This window comes from Chiloscyllium plagiosum, chromosome 1 (assembly GCF_004010195.1).
Source record: "Chiloscyllium plagiosum isolate BGI_BamShark_2017 chromosome 1, ASM401019v2, whole genome shotgun sequence".
Taxonomy (NCBI): Eukaryota; Metazoa; Chordata; class Chondrichthyes; order Orectolobiformes; family Hemiscylliidae; genus Chiloscyllium; species Chiloscyllium plagiosum.
This window is the reverse complement of record NC_057710.1, coordinates 26,584,513-26,603,077: the sequence shown is the minus strand read 5'-3', so window position 1 is coordinate 26,603,077 and position 18,565 is coordinate 26,584,513. Positions and strand designations below refer to the sequence as shown.

General features: G+C 40.7%; 1 protein-coding gene across 1 annotated transcript in view; it reads left to right on the top strand.

Moving 5' to 3' along the window:
- Positions 1 to 1,205: 1,205 nt before the first annotated feature.
- The window catches only part of maea (macrophage erythroblast attacher, E3 ubiquitin ligase), a 68,702-nt gene continuing 51,342 nt past the window's right edge, over positions 1,206 to 18,565 (top strand). The window contains exons 1-3 of the mRNA XM_043719606.1: positions 1,206 to 1,271; positions 1,832 to 1,954; positions 7,180 to 7,256. Coding sequence (XP_043575541.1) covers positions 1,206 to 1,271; positions 1,832 to 1,954; positions 7,180 to 7,256 — 266 coding nt within the window. The remainder of the gene's footprint in view (positions 1,272 to 1,831; positions 1,955 to 7,179; positions 7,257 to 18,565) is intronic.

Here is an 18,565-nt window from a genome sequence, read left to right as displayed (position 1 = left end):
GTTTAAAATTGTTGAAATTCATGAGAACCTTATGACACTGCTATGTGTACATGAGAATATTTTGAGCTAATGTGCATGGCCTCTGGTTTCTTTTTGAAGAGTCAAAACAGCAACTCTTTAAAGTAGCATCAAAAATTTCACTTGCAATGATTACTATTTCTATTAACATGTGGATTTTGCATTGAGTATTATTAACATGTCAAAATGGATAAAATATGGTGAGAGGCAATTATAAAAATAAATGGATTGGACAGTATTACAAATAATTACAATATTTAGCAAAATGTATGATTTGGAGATGCCGGTGTTGGACTGGGGTGTACAAAGTTAAAAATCACACACCTGATCACAATCACCTGATGAAGGAGCGTCGCTCCGAAAGCTAGTGTGCTTCCAATTAAACCTGTTGGACTATAACCTGGTGTTGTGTGATTTTTAACTTAGCAAAATGTAAGCTGCCTCGATTTTTAGAGAATCAAAATGGAAGGTCTCCTGCACTTCACATTATCTTTTAAAGTCCATAGAGGTGATGTTTGTTTCAAATCAGTTATGAAGCACATAATAGCATTAGATGATTGAGGATGCAAGGTAGGGAACTAAACTGTTCTGTAGTCTATTCATTCTTCATTACAAAATGCTGTCTTTTCTCAATTCTATCACATGTTTATCTTTACTACATTTTCTGCCATATCTGCACAATGGGAGGAGGAATTCACAATTTTTTGAGTGAAGTTTGGATATAGCTTCTTTTATCTTTGTAAAAGAAAATACACCTTCAAGTGTATTTTCAGGTGTACATGTACCTGGGATCGGTTTCAGTTCTCCTAAATGAGTTTTCATGTTTTTTTCCATGCTTTTTGGCATCAATCAAAGTTTTTTTACTTTTTATTATCCTATTGTCTTCACTATATTACTCACTCCTTATGTTACACATTAAGATTGGATGGAAAGACAATCAAACATCAGACCAAGTTCATTCAATTGAGATTTTTAAATTATCATTCACTTGTGGTATTTGGGCATCGCTGGCAAACAGTGTTTTTTATTCGTCCCGAGGTACCCTTGAGAAGATGGTCATGAGCTGCTTCCTTGAACTGTTGCAGTCTATATGCTGTCAGATGACCCACAATACCTTTAGTGATATCATCCCATTTCCCCCCCTCTGTCAAAGCAAAACGCTCAGAGACACAGTATAGGGAGAGAGAATGATCGCTCATGTGTACAGGGACATGAGTCCTTGGTCTCCTCTGGAACAGCAGTTTCTTAATGAAGTATGTGGTCATTTGCAGGAAGGAACATCCAGATGAGACAACATACATATTGATTGGGTGACTGTTACAATCAGTGAGTGTCAGTAGTAAAGATTAAGCAATCTGCTGTTACATAATGAATAACTAGCTTCACATAATGACTGCTTTTCCACTTGTTAACCCATTACCCTTGCCTCTATCACCCCATTGTTAACTGCAAGTTCTTATCTAATCAGAGTCATGCTCATCTGAACCTCTTTTTTTCACAAAACTCAAAACTTGTCTCTCTTCGTACCTGCACATACCCTACACACATTCTCCAGTGAGGGAATTCCACGATTTTAACTAAGCTACTATGAATGAATGGTGATCTATTTCTAAGTAGAGTTGTTTCTTATTTGATCGAGTATTTAGAACTCAGGTCATAAAGTAGAAGTAATCTGTCATGAGAAGTGTGTATAAGGGCTGATAGGAACACTTCATATGCACTCCAAGTTTTCTCCATGCAATGTTGGTGTGGTTGCAATACACTTTGTTCACAACTGATCAATTTCATGGTACTCTTCTGTTTTATCTTCTAGGACTTAGTGAATATTGACATGTTTCTAACGGCAAAGGAGGTGGAAGAGTCACTTGAAAGACAAGAGACAGCTACTTGTCTGGCCTGGTGCCATGACAACAAATCAAGGCTGAGGAAAATGAAGGTGTGTTTTCAAAATACATTGGAGCTGTTTTAACTATTAGCCAATCCATATATGTGATAGCTGCATTTGAAGACCAGCTGTAAATTCTTGCTATAGGGACAGTGACCATAATATAATAGCGTTCACCTTGCAGCTTGAGGGGAAAAGCGCTGGAATCCGATGTAATAGTATTATAATTAAATCAACATAACTACAAAATTTGAGGCAGGAGTTGACCAGAGTTGGTTGGAAGGGAAGCCTAGCAGAGAAGGTGGTAAGGCAGCAATGACAGGAGTTTCTGGGGGTAATTCAGAAGATACAGCAGAAATCCTTCTTAAAAAGAAAAAACATACTAAGGAAAGGAGGAGGCAACCATGGCTGACGAGAGAAGTCAGGGACAGCGTTAAAGCAAAAGAAAAACGTACAATATGGTGAAGATTAGTGAGAAGCCAGTGAGAGTTTAAAAAGAAAATAAAATAAAAGCAAGAGTGGACATTGGACTGCTGAAAAATGAAGCTGGTGAAGTGTAGAGGGGAGCCAAGAAATGACCGAGGAAATAAACAGTTACTTTGCATCAGTCTTGAAAGTGAAAGACCCCAGCATACCAGAATTTCAGGAGAGTCAGAGGCAGAAGTGAGTGTACTAGCCATCGCTAAGGAAGCTGAAAGGTCGAAAGGTGGATAAATCACCTGGATCAGTCGAACAATACCTCGTAGTACTGAAAGAGACAGTGGAGGCATTAATGGTGATCTTTCTAGAATCATTGGAGTCGGAATGTTTGAGGAGTGAAAAAGAGCCACTAAAATGTCCCTGTTTAAGAAAAGTGGGAGGCAGAAGATGGAATTTTAAGCCAGTTAGCCCGATCTTGATCAGTCATCGGTCGAATTTTAGCGGCCATTATTAAGGATAACATTGCAGAGTACTTGAATGTGCATGGCAAAATAGGGCTGAGTGAGCACAGCTTCATCAATGGGAGGTCATGACTGGTAAATGTGTTAGCATTCTTTGAAGGGGTAGTGAGCAAGCTCGACAAGCAAGAGGGAGTGTCTGTGATTCATTTGGACTTCCAGCGGCCTTTGATAAGTTGCTACACAGGAGGCAGCTAAATCAGGTAAGAGTCCCTCATGTTGGATTAAGGTAACATGATTACATTGGCAGAGAGTGAGGATAAAGGGGTTGTTTTCAGGATGGTAGTTGGTAACTAGCGGGAGTTGCACCCGGGTCTGTATTGGGACCATAACTATTCACCAGATACATCAACAATCTGGGCAAGGAAACTGCACATGTTGTTGTCAAAGTTCACAGATGACCCAAAGATAGGTGGTAGGACAGGTCGTCTTGAGGAAATGGGGAAGTTGCAGAAGGATGTAGGAAGATGAGATGAGTGAGCTAAGAAGTGGCAGTTAGGATACAATATGGGCAATTGTGATGTTATGCACTTTGTTAGGAAGAATATATTACTTTCAAAATAAGGAAAGGCTTCAGAAATCTGAAACACAGGAAGTTGGGCATCCTAGTTAAGCTCTTAAGCTTAGCACGTGAGTTCAGTTGGGAGTTTGGAAAAAAGTTTGATGTTTGTATTCATTTTCAGAGGGCTAGAATGCAAGAGCAGAGATCTGCTGCTGAAGCTTTATAAAGCTGCAGCCAAGTCACATTAATTATATTGTGAGCAATTTCGAGCTCTACCTACAAAAGCTGGCATTGGCAGGAGTCCAGAAGAGATTAACAAGAATGATCCTGAAGATGAAGGGCTTGTCACATGAGGGCAGTTAGGACTCTGGGTCTGTACTTCAGAATTGGAATTGGAATCCCTACAGTGTGGAAACAGGCCCTTGAGCCCAACAAGTCCATACCAACCCTCCGAAGTGTAACCCACCCAGACCCATTTCCCTACCCTATATTTACCCCTGACTAATGCAGCTAACCTATGCATCCCTGGACACTAAGGGGCAATTTAACATGGCCAATTCACCTAACATACACATCTTTGGATTGTGGGAGGAGACTGGAGCACCCGGAGGAGAATGTGCCAGCTCCAGTCAGACAATTGCTTGAGGGTGGAACCAAACCCGGTCACTGGCGCTGTGAGGCAACAGTGTTAACCGCTGTGCCACCATGCCACCATAAACTTGGAGTTGAGAAAGATGAAGTGGGTTCTGATTTGAAACTCTGAGAATACGAAGAGTCCTGGATAGAGTGGACATGAAGAAGATATTTGCAGTATTAAGAGAGATTAGGACTCTAGGGCACAGCCTCAGTGAAGGAATGACCCTTTAGAACTGAGATGAGGAATTTATTCAGCAGAGAGTGGTGAATCTGTGGAACCCACTGCTGCATAAGGCTGTGAAGTCAACAACGTTGAATGTATTCAAGACAGAGATATGTTCTTGATTCATAAGGGTGTCAAAGGTTGTAGGGAGAAGGCAGGAGAACAGGGATGAGAAACATGAACCGCAGAGCAGACTCTTTGGGCTGAATGCCAAATTCTGCTTGTATATCTTATGGTTTGAATGCCGAGTATACAAAATTTACTGCTTCTGCCTAATTTAAAATACAAATTGAGTGAGGATATCAAGTCCTTGGAGAGAATAAAAGAAAAAGAATTCCTAGAATGGTATTGGAGTTGAGCTCCAGACATGTGAAAAGCCTAGATAAGCTAAGATTGTTCTACTTAGTGTAAAGAAGTTAAGACAGGATTTAATTGAATCGTGGTTTAAAATTAGGATGCTTAACTGAATATATCCGGACTACTATTCGCATTGGCAGATACTTAAGTAACCAAAGAGTGCAGATTTAAATGACACAAAATTTAAGAAGGAAATGGGGTTTTTCTTGAATGCTGTGTTCTGGAGTACACCAAAAGGCTGGTGGAGGAAATTCAATGCTGAAAACTTTTCAAAACAGAATTGGGTTTATAGTGTATGAGGTGGTGGGTGGGGATAAGAGAGAGAGAAGAAAGAGCTTTTGGAGAAAATTCAGAGCATGAGTAATTGGGTAGGCATTTAAAAGAGCTAACAGAAATATGGTCATGATGCCCTCCTGTGCTGGATTAGAATCTATGATGTTTGTTATATTGCTGAATGACAGAATAATATACTAGCTTTTATGTTTGCAGTTATTTTAGTTTTTTAAAAATGTATTCAACAGCAATGATATGCTGCTTGCTTTTTATTTCTGTCGAAAGAGATTTTGGGTGCCAGTATGGCAGGGAGCTACTCTTTGCACCAAAAACACAATTAATCAAAGGGATCATGGTGTTATAGTTTATAAATTGTGACTGAAGGCTGATACGCAGGTGCAGCAAGCAGTTAGGAAAGCAAGTGGACTGTTAACCTTTATTGCATGAGAACTTCATGACAGTAGTGTGATGCGCAGTGGAGTTTGACACACCTCCCCTCCCTCCCCAAACTAGAGCTAAAAACCTAAACACCAAAAGGAGTACCTCGCTTCGTAATCTTTTATAAAATGGAGGTGGTTAAATGAAATTAAATCCTTTCACTCATTCTATAATCAACAAATAACAATTTATTTACCTAACGCCGACAATGAACAATTTAATAGAACTACTAACAAATCAACCTGTTCCCCTCTAACTACTATTACCTAATAAAATCAAATCTTAATGGTATGCTGTTCCAATAAAATAAAAGCCCCACTTATCAAAGTTCAGCAAGGTGGCCTTTGTGTGGAGTCACAGAGAATGGGGGAGATACTAAATGAATATTTTGCATCAGTATTTACTGTGGAAAAGGATATGAAGATATAGACTGTAAGGAAATAGATGGTGACATCTTGCAAAATGTCCAGATTACAGAGGAGGAAGTGCTGGATGTCTTGAAACGGTGAAAGGTGGATAAATCCCCAGGACCTGATCAGGTGTACTGAAGAACTCTGGGAAGCTAGAGAAGTGATTGCTGGGCCTCTTGCTGAGATATTTGTATCATCGATAGTCACAGGTGAAGTGCCGGAAGACTGGAGGTTGGCAAACGTGGTGCCACTGTTTAAGAAGGGTGGTAAGGACAAGCCAGGGAACTATAGACCAGTGAGCCTGACGTCGGTGGTGGCCAAGTTGTTGGAGGGAATCCTGAGGGACAGGATGTACATGTATTTGGAAAGGCAAGGATTGATTCGGGATAGTCAACATGGCTTTGTGCTTGGGAAATCATGTCTCACAAACTTGATTGAGTTTTTTGAAGAAGTAACAAAGAAGACTGATGAGGGCAGAGCAGTAGATTTGATCTATATGGACCTCCGTAAGGCTTTCGACAAGGTTCCACATGGGAGACTGGTTAGCAAGGTTAGATCTCATGGAATACAGGGAGAACTAGCCATTTGGATATAGAACTGGCTCAAAGGTAGAAGACAGAGGGTGGTGGTGGAGGGTTGTTTTTAGAACTGGAGGCCTGTGACCAGTGGAGTGCCACAAGGATTGGTGCTGGGTCCACTACTTTTCGTCATTTATATAAATGATTTGGGTGTGAGCATAAAAAGTATAGTTAGTAAGTTTGCACGCAACTCCAAAATTGGCGGTGTAATGGACAATGAGGAAGGGTACCTCCGATTACAACGGGATCTTGATCAGACAGACCAATGGGCTGAGAAGTGGCAAATGGAGTTTAATTCAGATAAATGTGAGGTGCTGCATTTTGGGAAAGCAAATCTTAGCAGGACTTATACACTTTATGGTAAGGTCCTAGGGAGTGTTGCTAAACAAAGACCTTGGAGTGCAGGCTCATAGCTCCTCCTTGAAAGTAGAGTCACAAATAGATAGCATCGTGAAGAAGGCATTTGGTATGCTTTCCTTTTTCGCGCAGAGGGTGATACATTTGTGAAAGCAGTGGAAGTGGTGGAGGCTGGTACAATTCCAGCATTTCAAAGGCATCTGGATGGATATATGAATAACAAAGGATTGGAGGGATATGGACCGGGTGCTAGCAGGTGGGACTAAATTGGATTAGGATATCTGGGAGGCATGTAAGATTGGTCCGAAGGATCTGTTTCCTTGCTGTACATCTCTGACTGTAAGATACCAAAACCAGGGCTATCATGCTGTTCACTGCATTTGAACAGGAAATCCTACTGTAAGATGTAATTTATAACACAACATATGGAGGAGTGACACATTATTGGGCTCACTGTTCTTGCATCAAGCTCTGGCTTTTGTTTTACTAGTTTCCCTTGACACTTGAGTTTTTATGCAAATTATCATGTGACCTGCCTTTGAATTAGTTCTTTTTTGTTAACAGAGCTGCCTGGAGTTCAGTTTGAGGATTCAAGAATTCATTGAACTTATCCGACAAAACAAGAGACTGGAAGCAGTCAGGTACATTGTAAGGTTACCATTTGCTGTTAAAAATGAGATATACAAAAGGTACAATATATTGCTTTAAAATTATTTCCTTTGCTTCCAATTTGGTTGGTACAATTCCATCACTGATGTGGTATCGTTGTGAATTTGAACTTTTGGAGTATACACTACATTGTTACTATAATTAACTGGCATTATTGCCTCTGTCAAATGCTGATAAGAAGTTGAGAATTTTTAAATTTTAAAGCCATTTAACTATTTTGCTCTTCATTCGTTGGCGCCTCCCCAGTGAGCAGCTAACATGTACCACTTCTGGGAAACACCCACCTGCCCTTCCCCAAGCTTTCAAGTAACAGTTTCTTCTTTAACCATCGTAATTGGTTGATTTACCCTCAGAATACATTCTTTGCTTATTTTCTTGGATTTCTATTGCCACAGTTATGTCATAACAACTTATTTTTGCTATGTCTTTCTCTTGCAAGCATGCACTGACCCTGAAAATCCAAACTTATCCTTTATGCTCTAATAGTTATATAATGTTCTTTACTGTTTTGGGTCTGTTTATTTTTCATTTTGTTACTGTATTTGTTGAAGCATTGTTTCATGCATCATCATCATCGTAAAATCGTGTCTAATACTGCACTACTTGCATCTGAGATATGTTGTCTCTTTTGTTGTGGCTATGAACAGGGCACTTTGACCTGCTTGTGGCCTTTCTTGTTAGCCTTGCTTCCTGCTGCCTAGACTCTTTCTCTCTTCCCCCCCCCCCCCCCCCCCCCAATTCATTCTTTCTTTTAGGCCCCAGGTTTGTCTTTTGACTTGGAGTATACAGGTGCAATATTTTAGACCGTTTCTTAGCTATGGAACCCCACTCCACTTTAAACACTGATTCCTATGGGAATTGATTTTAAGGAATAAAGCACAAATTTTAAGTGATAACACCTGCTATTGAGAAGCCTTATTTCACACTTTCACATGTGATTACTGCCATCCAGTACTAAGTTGGCTGAGAAGGTAGCCATCCAATGAAAAAGTGAAACATTGCAGATTCTGGAAGATTAAAATGAAAAATTTAGTGCAGCAAAACAGTAGTGGGGAAAATGCTCATGGCAGAGCACTCAGAAAACAGTAGCAGAATCAGGCACAATTGGTGTAGATTTACAGAAGGGAAATCATGCTTGACAGTTCTTTGAGGATGTAACTAGTGGAGTTGACCAGTGGGAGCCAGTGGATATAGTTTATTTGGACTTGCAGAAGGCTTCCACAGAGTTCCACATAAGAGACTAATGTGTAAAATTCAAGCGTATGGAATTGGGGGTAATGTGTTGAGATGGATAGAAATCTATGAAACCATCAGGAAAATTAGGAATAAATGGGTCTTTTCTGAATGGTAGGTTGTGACTAGTGGGTTACCTCAGGGATCGATCCTGGAATCCCAGCTATTCACAATATATGGCATTGATTTAGATGAGGGAACTAAGATGTCATATGTCAAAATTTGGAGATGATACAAAGCTGGGTGGGAGGGTAAGCTGTGAGGCAAATGCAGAGATGTTGCAGTGAGACTTGGAAGAGCTGAGTAAGTAGGCAAATGCATAGCAGATTTTGTATAATGTGGATAAATGGGAGGTTGTCCATTTGGGCCACAAAGATTGGGAGATGGACTAATACTTAAATAGCTGTAACTTGAGAGTAGAAATGTTCAACGAGACCTGAGTATCCTCATGCAGCAGTCGCTGAAAGTACATGTGCAGGTGCAGCAGGCATAAGAGAGGGCAACCTGTAGGTTGCTCTTCATAGCAAGAGGACTCGAGTGTAGGAACAAGGTCTTCTAGCTGCGATTTTACATGGTGTTGGTGAGGTCTTTTCTGGAATATTGAGTGCTCATCTCTATACATGATTAATTTATTCGAAAAGGCAAAAACATTGACAACTGACAAGTTTGATCAATTTCTTTCCACTTTCCTCCTCTTCTCAAATTCCCCAATGTTTTATTCAAAGCTCTCCATGGCTGCAGATCCAGTATTGTCAGATGCATTTATGCCCATCTCCCCATTTATTTATAAGCCCAAAGTAGCATCAATTGGAATTAATTTCCTTGGTTCCTTCACCCCACCCCACCGACATAATGCAAGAGTGTTGCCTGCTTTGTTCGCAACTGTTTCAAAGGTTTTGATTTTGTAAAATCATCTTAATTTTACAAAATTATTTTTACCTTTTTAATATTTTCAACTTATCCAGAATTCCGTGTGCATGCTGATTTAATATTTAAGTTTGTGTTTTTATGCTTTCATTACTTTCTCAATTCCCTAAGAATTTCTTTCCCTTGGATATTCTGAGATGAACTTGTATGACTATTCATTCCATGTTTCAGTTGTATACATGCAAGAATTCTTGTTACTGTATCATTACTTACAGCCAAAGCCAATTATATGGCCAAGTAATTGCTTTCTGCTGCCACATCTAAAGGTTTGATTGTTAGAAGTAGCAGTGCATTGTTGTAGTTCTTCATGAGACACCATAATGTCTAAGCTGATTGAGGTGCTTAGGCAGTGCATGTTCTCAGTAAGTCATGTCAGTTTTCAAGAAACATGGGCAAGTAAAATGTTTCATGTATGAACTGTTTTGATAGTAAATGGTGGTAATAAGCATTCCAGTTCACATTTTGTTAACCTTTTAAATTTTTCACCAATTGCTTAATCTTTAGCATTGTAATGTGCTGTATGAAAATGTATGGTAATTAATTTTTGAGTAGCTGAAGTGTTTCAGCATTCTTGCAGTCAATGGATCAATTGCAATGCATGTTTAGTTAGCCACAGTAATTACAGTCGATTTATCAGTCGCAACAGTCATCTTGAAGCAGCCGGTTTTGCTATTTAAAACACCCTGCACTGCAGCACGTTAAATGTTGACGCAAAAGCTTGGGAGAAATCATGCATAACTGTTACATAATGTAAGGCCTAATAGTGACAAATCTATGGTGATCATGACACCTATCATCCATTTGTTTTAAAACCCATCCAGTTCATTACCATACTTTAGGGAAGGAAAGCTACCATCTTTCGCTGGTCTGGCCTTGTTATGACTTTAGACTCTGAGCAATATTTTTTTTCATTATCCATGGAATGTGAGTTTTGTTAGGTTAACATTTATTTCCCAACACTAATTGCCCTTGAAGTTGATGAGCCACTACCTTGAGCTACAGTTTGTTCCTTGTAGGGAGACCCACAATGCTGTTAGGATAATATTTCGGGCTTTTGACCCAACAATACTAAAAGAACGAAGTTAGATTTCCGAGTAAGGATGATGAGTCATCATGAATGGATCTTGCAAGTTGTATTGTTCTCGTGTATCTGTTGCAACGTGTTTGACTGCTCATTTGAAAGGCAGTTGAGGTTCAGAAACAAATGATGACCTTGCCAGTGATGCCCACGTCCCATAAAAGAAGAAAACAAGTGGCATTTGGAGACGTAGTTATCATAGACTTCAGGTCTCTGACCTCGTACGATCAAGTCGAACATAGATCAGTACAGCACAGTACAGGCCCTTCAGCCTTTGTTGTGCCAACTTTTATCCTACTGTGAGATCAAACTAACCTGCACACCTCTCATTTTATTGTCATCCATGTGCGTATCTAAGACTCGCTTAAATGTCCCTCATGTATCTGACTCTGCTACCACCACTGGCAGTGCATTCCACGCACCCACCTCTCTGTGGAAAGAACCCACTTCTGACATCTCCCTTAACCCTTCATGTAGTCACCTTAAAATTATGCCCCTTGTGATAGCCATTTCTGTCCTGGGAAAATGCCTTTGACTATTCACTCTGTCTATGCTTCTCATCATCTTGTATACCTCTGTCAAGTCACCTCTCATCCTCCTTCATTCCAATGAGAAAAGCCCAGCTCTCTCAACCTTTCTTCATAAGACATACCCTCAAGTGCAGGTAGCATCCTGGTAAATCTCCTCTGCCCTTCCCTAAAGCTTCCACATTTTTCCTATAATGCGGCGACCAGACGGAACACAATATTTCAAGTGTGGTCAAACCAGGCCTCTAGAGCTGCAGCATAACCTCGTGACACTTAAACTCAATCCCCGTGCTAATGAAAGCCAACACACAAATGCCTTCTTTACAACCTTATCAACTTGGGTGGCAACTTTGAGCCGTCTTTGGATGCAGACCCTATGATCACTCTGTTCCTCCGCACTGCCGAGAATCCTGCCTTTAACCCTGTAATCTGTATTCAAATTTAACCTTTCAAAATGTATCACTTCATACTTTTCCAGGTTGAGCTCCATCTGCCAATTATCAGCCCAGTTTTGCATCCTGTCAATGTCCCGTTGTAACCTTCAACAGCCCTCCACACAATCCACAACTCCTCTCATCTTTGTCATTGGCAACCCTACTAAACCACCCTTCCACTTCCTCATCCAAGTCATTTTATAAAAATCACCAAAGAGCAGAAGTCCCAGAGCAGTGGAACATCACTGGGTCACCGAGCTCAAGGCTGAATACTGTCCATCTTCTATCTTTCCTAGTATCCCATGCCTCCTTACTTTCTGAATGAGCCTGTTTCTCCCTTTGAAACAAATTCTTGTTCAGCAATGAAGTGAAAAGTTGCCCAAATGGACAACTGGGGAATCTTCTCAAACATCTTGCTAAAATTCATGTACACCTCTTCCAGTGCTCTACCTTCATAGATGTGTTCTGTCACATTCTGAAATAATTCAGTAAGGCTTGTGAGGCATGACCTACCCCTCTCAAAGCCATGCTGAGTATCTCTAATCAAACTATGGTTTTCCAAGTCATCATAAAATCTATCTCTCAGAATCCACTTCAATAATTTGCCCACCACCAACATAAGACTGACTGGTCTGTAATTCCCAAGGTTATCCCTATTCCTTTTCTTGAGCAAGGGAGTAATATTTGCCACCCTCCAATCATCTGGCACAACTCTAGTTGACAGTAAGGACGCAAAGATCATTGCCAAAGGCACAATCATCTCTTCCCTTGCTTCCTGCAGCAACCTTGGTTATATCCCGTCTGGCCCAGGGGACTTATTTATCCTTATGTTTTAATAGACTATTAACATAAGAGCATATGAATTAGGAATACAAGTAGGTTATTCAGCCCTTAGAACCTACTCTGCTACTTTATCCTCACTGATCTGATTATAGCGTCAAAGTTACATTGCAGTCCATCTGGGCAACTTTTCACTTCATTGCTGAACAAGAATTTGTTTCAAAGGGAGAAACAGACTCTCCGATGCAACTCGTGCACTGACCAGGCATCCCAATCTGACTGGCCCCATTTGCCAGCATTTGACCCAAAGCTCCTTCGTTCCTATTCATGTACCCATCCAGATGCCTTTTAAACCGAACCAGCCTCCTCCACTTCCTCTAGCAGCTTATTCCATACACTCAACACCCTCTGTGTGGAAAACTTACCTATTAGGTTCCTTTTAAATCTTTCCCCTCTCACCTTAAACCTATGCCCTCTAGTTTTGGACTACTCCCTCCCCCCAGGAAGAGTACCTTGCCTATTCACCCTATTCATTCGACTCTATAAGGTCACTCCTCCGCCTCCACACTAAGAAAAATAGCCCTATCCTATTCAGCTTCTCCCTGTAACTCAAACCCTCCAGTCCTGGCAGCATCCTTGTAAATCTTTTGTGCACTCACTTAAGTTTAACAAGTCCTTCCTATAGAAGGGCGACGAGAACTGTATGCAGTCTTCTAAAAGTGGCCTTAGCAATTTCCTGGGTAACTGCAACATGAATACCAATTCCTATACTCAATTTTTATGTCTGCTATTTATTACTCGTGGTCCTACAACCTTCTATCTAGCCAATATGCCACCCTCTACACCATGAACTTTTATTTCCTTCATTAGTTGTAGCACCTTATTAAATGTCTTCTAGGAAGTATAGTACATCCACTGTTCCTATTTAGTTGCAACACTCAAAGAAATCCAATTTGGATGTCATATGGCATGCTATTAAGTTTTCTTCTTCATTTATGGGTGTGGGTGTCACAAGCTCAGTCAGCATTTATTGCCCATTCCGAATTGCACAGAAGGCACTTTGGAGTCACCTGCATTCAGTGTGTCTGGAGTCACATGTAGGCCAAACCAGGTGAGGATGGCAGACTTCCTTCCTTCCTTCCTTAAAGAACATTAGTGAATCTGATGGATTTTTCCTGACAATCGTCAATGGTTTCATAGTCATCATTGGATTCTTATTTCTGGATTATTTATTGCACTCAAATTCCATCATGGTAGAATTTGACCTCAGGCTGCCAGAACATTACCTGGGTCTCTGGATTCATAGTCCAGCACTAATATCACTCAGCCATTGCTTATCATACCCACAATGTTTGAGTAAGGTAAACTCCTTCATTGCGACATTTTCTTTCAGATACAGCATCTGTTTTCCTTTCAAGATCTTGAATTATCTGGTTGACTTCTGAATGGCCAAAACGATTTCTTGGGATGTCCAATATATATTGTATATTTTTAAACCCACTTACCATAATGTCTTTACTTGTGGGTTATTTGTTCGTTGTTTATAAAGGTGATTATTCTTATGTTGACCAAAATTCATCAGATGTACATTTACTTTGTTACCTATCTTTAGGTCAAACAAAACTTTTGCGCTTTTTTCAGTTCAGTCCTCAGTTCAGTGTGTCTGTAATCAACTTTTGAAATTGTATCTGTGTATTTTTATATTGAGGTGCTCATCAGTGCTTTGTGCCAAATGTCTACTGATGTTTTGTGGTCGGCGTACATTGTTTGTGGAAACAAACATTGACATTTGGAATGCAAGTTGCTGTTCACATTGTTGTTGTTTCAAACAGTTGTGGGTGTCTAGTTACTGACTATCTGGAGCCCGGGGTGATGCAGATTCAGCTAGCAATCAATGATTTGATTGGCCTGGTGAATCATGACTTATTTATCAATGATGTGGAGGTGCCAGTGTTAGATTGAGGTGGACAAGGTCAGAAGTCACACGACACCAGGTTTATTTGAATTCACAAGTGTAATGGGTTTATTGAAATCAGAAGTTTTAGGAGCGCTACTTCTTGATCAGGTGAAGGCATAGAATTTATAGGCAGAGAGATCAAATGATTGTAAAAGTGGTGTGAGTGAAGTGGTGACAGGCTGAATAACAAGTCTCTTCAGTCTGTCAAAAGTGTCAGATGGTGTGAGTGAAGTGTCAACAGCTGAATTGCAAGTGAAGGGATGACCTATGATCAGATTAATTCAGGCAGAGAGATAATTACAAAAACATTTATAAGATGATAGTGCTGGGAACAAACCAAATAGCTGGAATAACATGATCGGTAAGAGTCGCATGCCAAGGGTCTAACCAATGTAACAAATTATCCAAGGCAGCCTTTGAGATATACAATACAGAATCACTGAGCAGAAACTGATAACCAAGTTCTGTATCCATGAATCGGGCCTCAACCGTTATCTTGGGTTCATGTCTCGCTACATGTGACCCCACTACACTGTTGTGTATCTGTAAAGTCTTGCTTACTGTCCTATTTTGACATCATCTCCTTGATAAATTGTTACGCTCTCTGTACCTTAATTAGTTTGTACAGTTATGGGTTGCTTGTTACTTTGGTTAAATCAGAGATTTGGTTTTTCAGCCTGTCGGCACTCCACTCACGTCATTTGTATGATCTTTTGATCTCTCTGCCGATAAATTCTGTGCTTTGCACTTTGCTTCGCTTCACTTGACGAAGGAGTAGCACTCCAAATGCTTGTGATTTCAATTAAACTTGTTGGGCTATAATCCGGTGTTGTGTGACTTTTGTTATTATCAATGACAAAGATTTTCTGTCTGCCAGCAATTGTGGTTGGCTCTCAGTTGGCTTAATGGCTTGTGGCTATGAATGCTTGGGCAGAAGTCATTGGACCTTCAGAAAGGAAGGTGCTGTCCTTTCTCAGCAGTCAAACAAAAATACACCTCCAGCTTCAAGAAAATCAGTTGATTTCATTTATTAGTTGCTATAAGCTATGGCTTTAAACAAATAAAACCAACAACATAATAAATTTGAAATCTTTCTTTTGTGAAGACTCTGGGAATAGTGGGGATTGATGTCTAGCTATTGCGGTGAGGTGTAATAGAGTTCCCTCTCTCCGGGGGCATTGTTCATTGTTTATATCTTTGCTTAAAGACATCCAAATTGTGAATAATTTCAAGCTTCCAAAGGTGTTGCACTTGGTCTGCAGAGATGTGGACATACATTTGTGACTCATTGAGTAAAATGTTGCATCTCGTTATACAACAGTCTCCAAGTGAAAACTTACTGGTCATTGACCAACAAAATAAAGAACTGGTGCTTCTTTCTTTTAAAAAAAAATCATCTGGGTATAGACATGATTAATGGGTGTATTTTTAAAACTATTAACTCCAAATACAAGAGCATATGTTCAGACAAAAGCGACTGGGTGCGAGAGAAAGCATGTCTGTTGAAGTCTGTCACTGAATATTGTTTTTGTAAAAGACCTGCATTTGAATACTGCTTGAAATGGTGTGCTGAAAAAACATCTCCAGAAAGATGCAGCAGTGGTTCTGTGTATGAAGTGTTACAGTAAGCTAAGAAACATTTGAAAGAGCAGTATTTGATTAATATATTACATTCTGCGTAATGTAAATTGAACTGATGGTACAAAAAGTCCAGTCTCTCTCTCTCTCTCTGGAATGTCAGCTCAGAGTTGATGCACTGGAGTCAATGCAACACACCAGGAAGGGAGAAGGAGGCCTGAACTCTGTGTTTCAGGAGGCAATCACCTACCTTGGATTAGTTACTTCAAATTGGATCATTGATCAAGGACAGGAGGGTATGACTGTGAGTGGGATCCAGGAGGTAGCACTGCAGTTCTTGTCCTACAGATTCAAAATTCCTGTTTCCTGGGGGGACGAGACCAGGGACAATAGGAAGGAGAAGCCAACTGATCATAGCTGACTGTGGTACAGAGAACAGTTCAAGTTGTGGAGAAAGAAGAAATGTTGTCGTAATTGCGGGTGGTATAGTTAAGGCAATAAGTACTTCTTTTTTGTAGCCAGAATTGGGCCTGAAGGCTGTGTTGCCTACCTGATGCCAGGGTTAAGGAGATTTCATCGGGGATACATAGGAACTTGGAGTGGGAGAGGAAAGATCCAGTTGTTGTGCTAAGTACCAACGATATTGGTAGAATGAGGAGATGGGTTATGTTGAGGGAATGAGCAATGACGTGCAATGAGAAACTCAATTAAAAATCAAGCATACTCGGTATTTCGCAAGGATAGACAGAAAGTATCTTTCTGTATAGTATCCTACCCCTGGGGACCCAGAGAGATGGTGAAGAGAGAGCTCAATCTGAGACGGGTAGCGTTGAGAAGAGTAGTGAGTCAAACAGTCAGGGCAGGCAAGGACAAAGCAGAGACCAAGGTAGGACTGATAAATTAAACTGCATGTATTTCATTGCAAGAGGCCTAACAGGGAAGGCAGATGAACTGAGAGCACTGTTAGGAACATGGGACTGAGATATCATAGCCATTACAGGAACATGGCTTAGGGATGGACAGGACTGGCAGCTTAATGTTCTGGGATACAAATGCTTCCAGGAAGGACAGCAGCGAAGCAAGAGAGGAGGTGGAATGGTGTTTTTGATAGCATTCCAGCTGTGCTGAGGGAGAATATTCCTGGAAATACATCCAGGGAAGTTATTTGGGTGGAAGTGAGAAATAAGAAAGGGATGATCACCTTATTGGGATTGCATTATAGACCCCCTAATAGTCAGCAGGAAATTAAAAAACAAATTTGCAAGGACATTTCAGTTATCTGTAAGAATAATAGGGTGGTTATGGTTGGGGATTTTAACTTTCCAAACATAGACTGGGACTGTCATGGTGTTAAGGATTTGATGGAGAAGTGTGTACAAGAAAATTTTCTGATTCAGTATGTGGATGTACCCATTAGAGAAGGGGCAAAACTTGACCTACTCTTGGGAAATAAGACAGGGCAGGTATCAGTGGGGGAGCACTTTGGAGCCAGCGACTATAATTCTATTAGTTTTGAAATAGTGATAGAAAAGGATAGACCAGATCTAAAAGTTGAAGTTCTAAATTGGAGTAAGGTTAACTCTGATGGTATTTTGCAAAAGCTGATTGGGGGCAGATGTCCACAGGAAAGAGACGGCTGGAAAATGGAAAGCCTTCAGAAATGAGATAACGAGTATCTAGAGACAGTATATTCCTGTTAGGGTGAAAGAAAAGGCTAGTAGGTGTCGAGAAAGCAGGATGACTAAAGAAATTGAGGTTTTGGTTAAGAAAAAGAAGAAAGCATCTGTCAGGTATAGACATGATAGATTGAGTGAATCCTTTAGGTATCAAGACAGAAGGAAATCCAGAGGGCAAAAAGAGGACATGAGATAGCTTTGGCCAATAGGGTTAAGGAGAATCAATAGACAATAGGTGCAGGAGTAGGCCAATCAGCCCTTCGAGCCTGCACCGCCATTCAATATAATAATGGCTGATCATCCTTAATCAGTATCCTGTTCCTGCCTTATCTCCATAACCCTTGATTCTTTGAGAGCTCTATCCAACTCTTTCTTAAATGAATCCAGAGAGTGGGCCTCCACTGCCCTCTGGGGCAGAGCATTCCACACAGCCACCACTCTCTGGGTGAAGAAGTTTCTCCTGAGCTCTGTCCTAAATGGTCTACCCCGTATTTTTAAGCTGTGTCCTCTGGTTCAGCACTCACCCATCAGTGGAAATATGTTTCCTACTGCCAGAGTGTCCAATCCTTTCATAATCTTATACGTCTCAATCAGATCCCCTCTCAGTCTTCTAAACTCAAGGGTATACAAGCCCAGTCGCTTCAGTCTTTCAATGTAAGGTAATCCTGCCATTCCAGGAACTGACCTCGTGAACCTAAGCTGCAATCCCTCAATAGCCAGAATGTCTTTTCTCAAACTTGGAGACCAGAACTGCACACAGTACTCCACGTGTGGTCTCACCAGGGCCCTGTACAGCGGCAGAAACACCTCTTTGCTTCCATACTCAATTCCTCTTGTTATGAAGGCCAGCATGCTATTAGCCTTCACTACCTGCTGGTGTACAAGAACACCCAGATCTCTCTGTACTACCCCTTTACATAAATTGATTCCATTGAGGTAGTAGTCTGCCTTCCTGTTCTTGCCACCAAAGTGGACAACCATACATTTATCCACATTAAACTGCAACTGCCATGCATCTGCCCACTCACCTAACTTGTCCAGGTCACCCTGCAATCTCCTAACATCCTCATCACATTCCACCCTGCCACCCA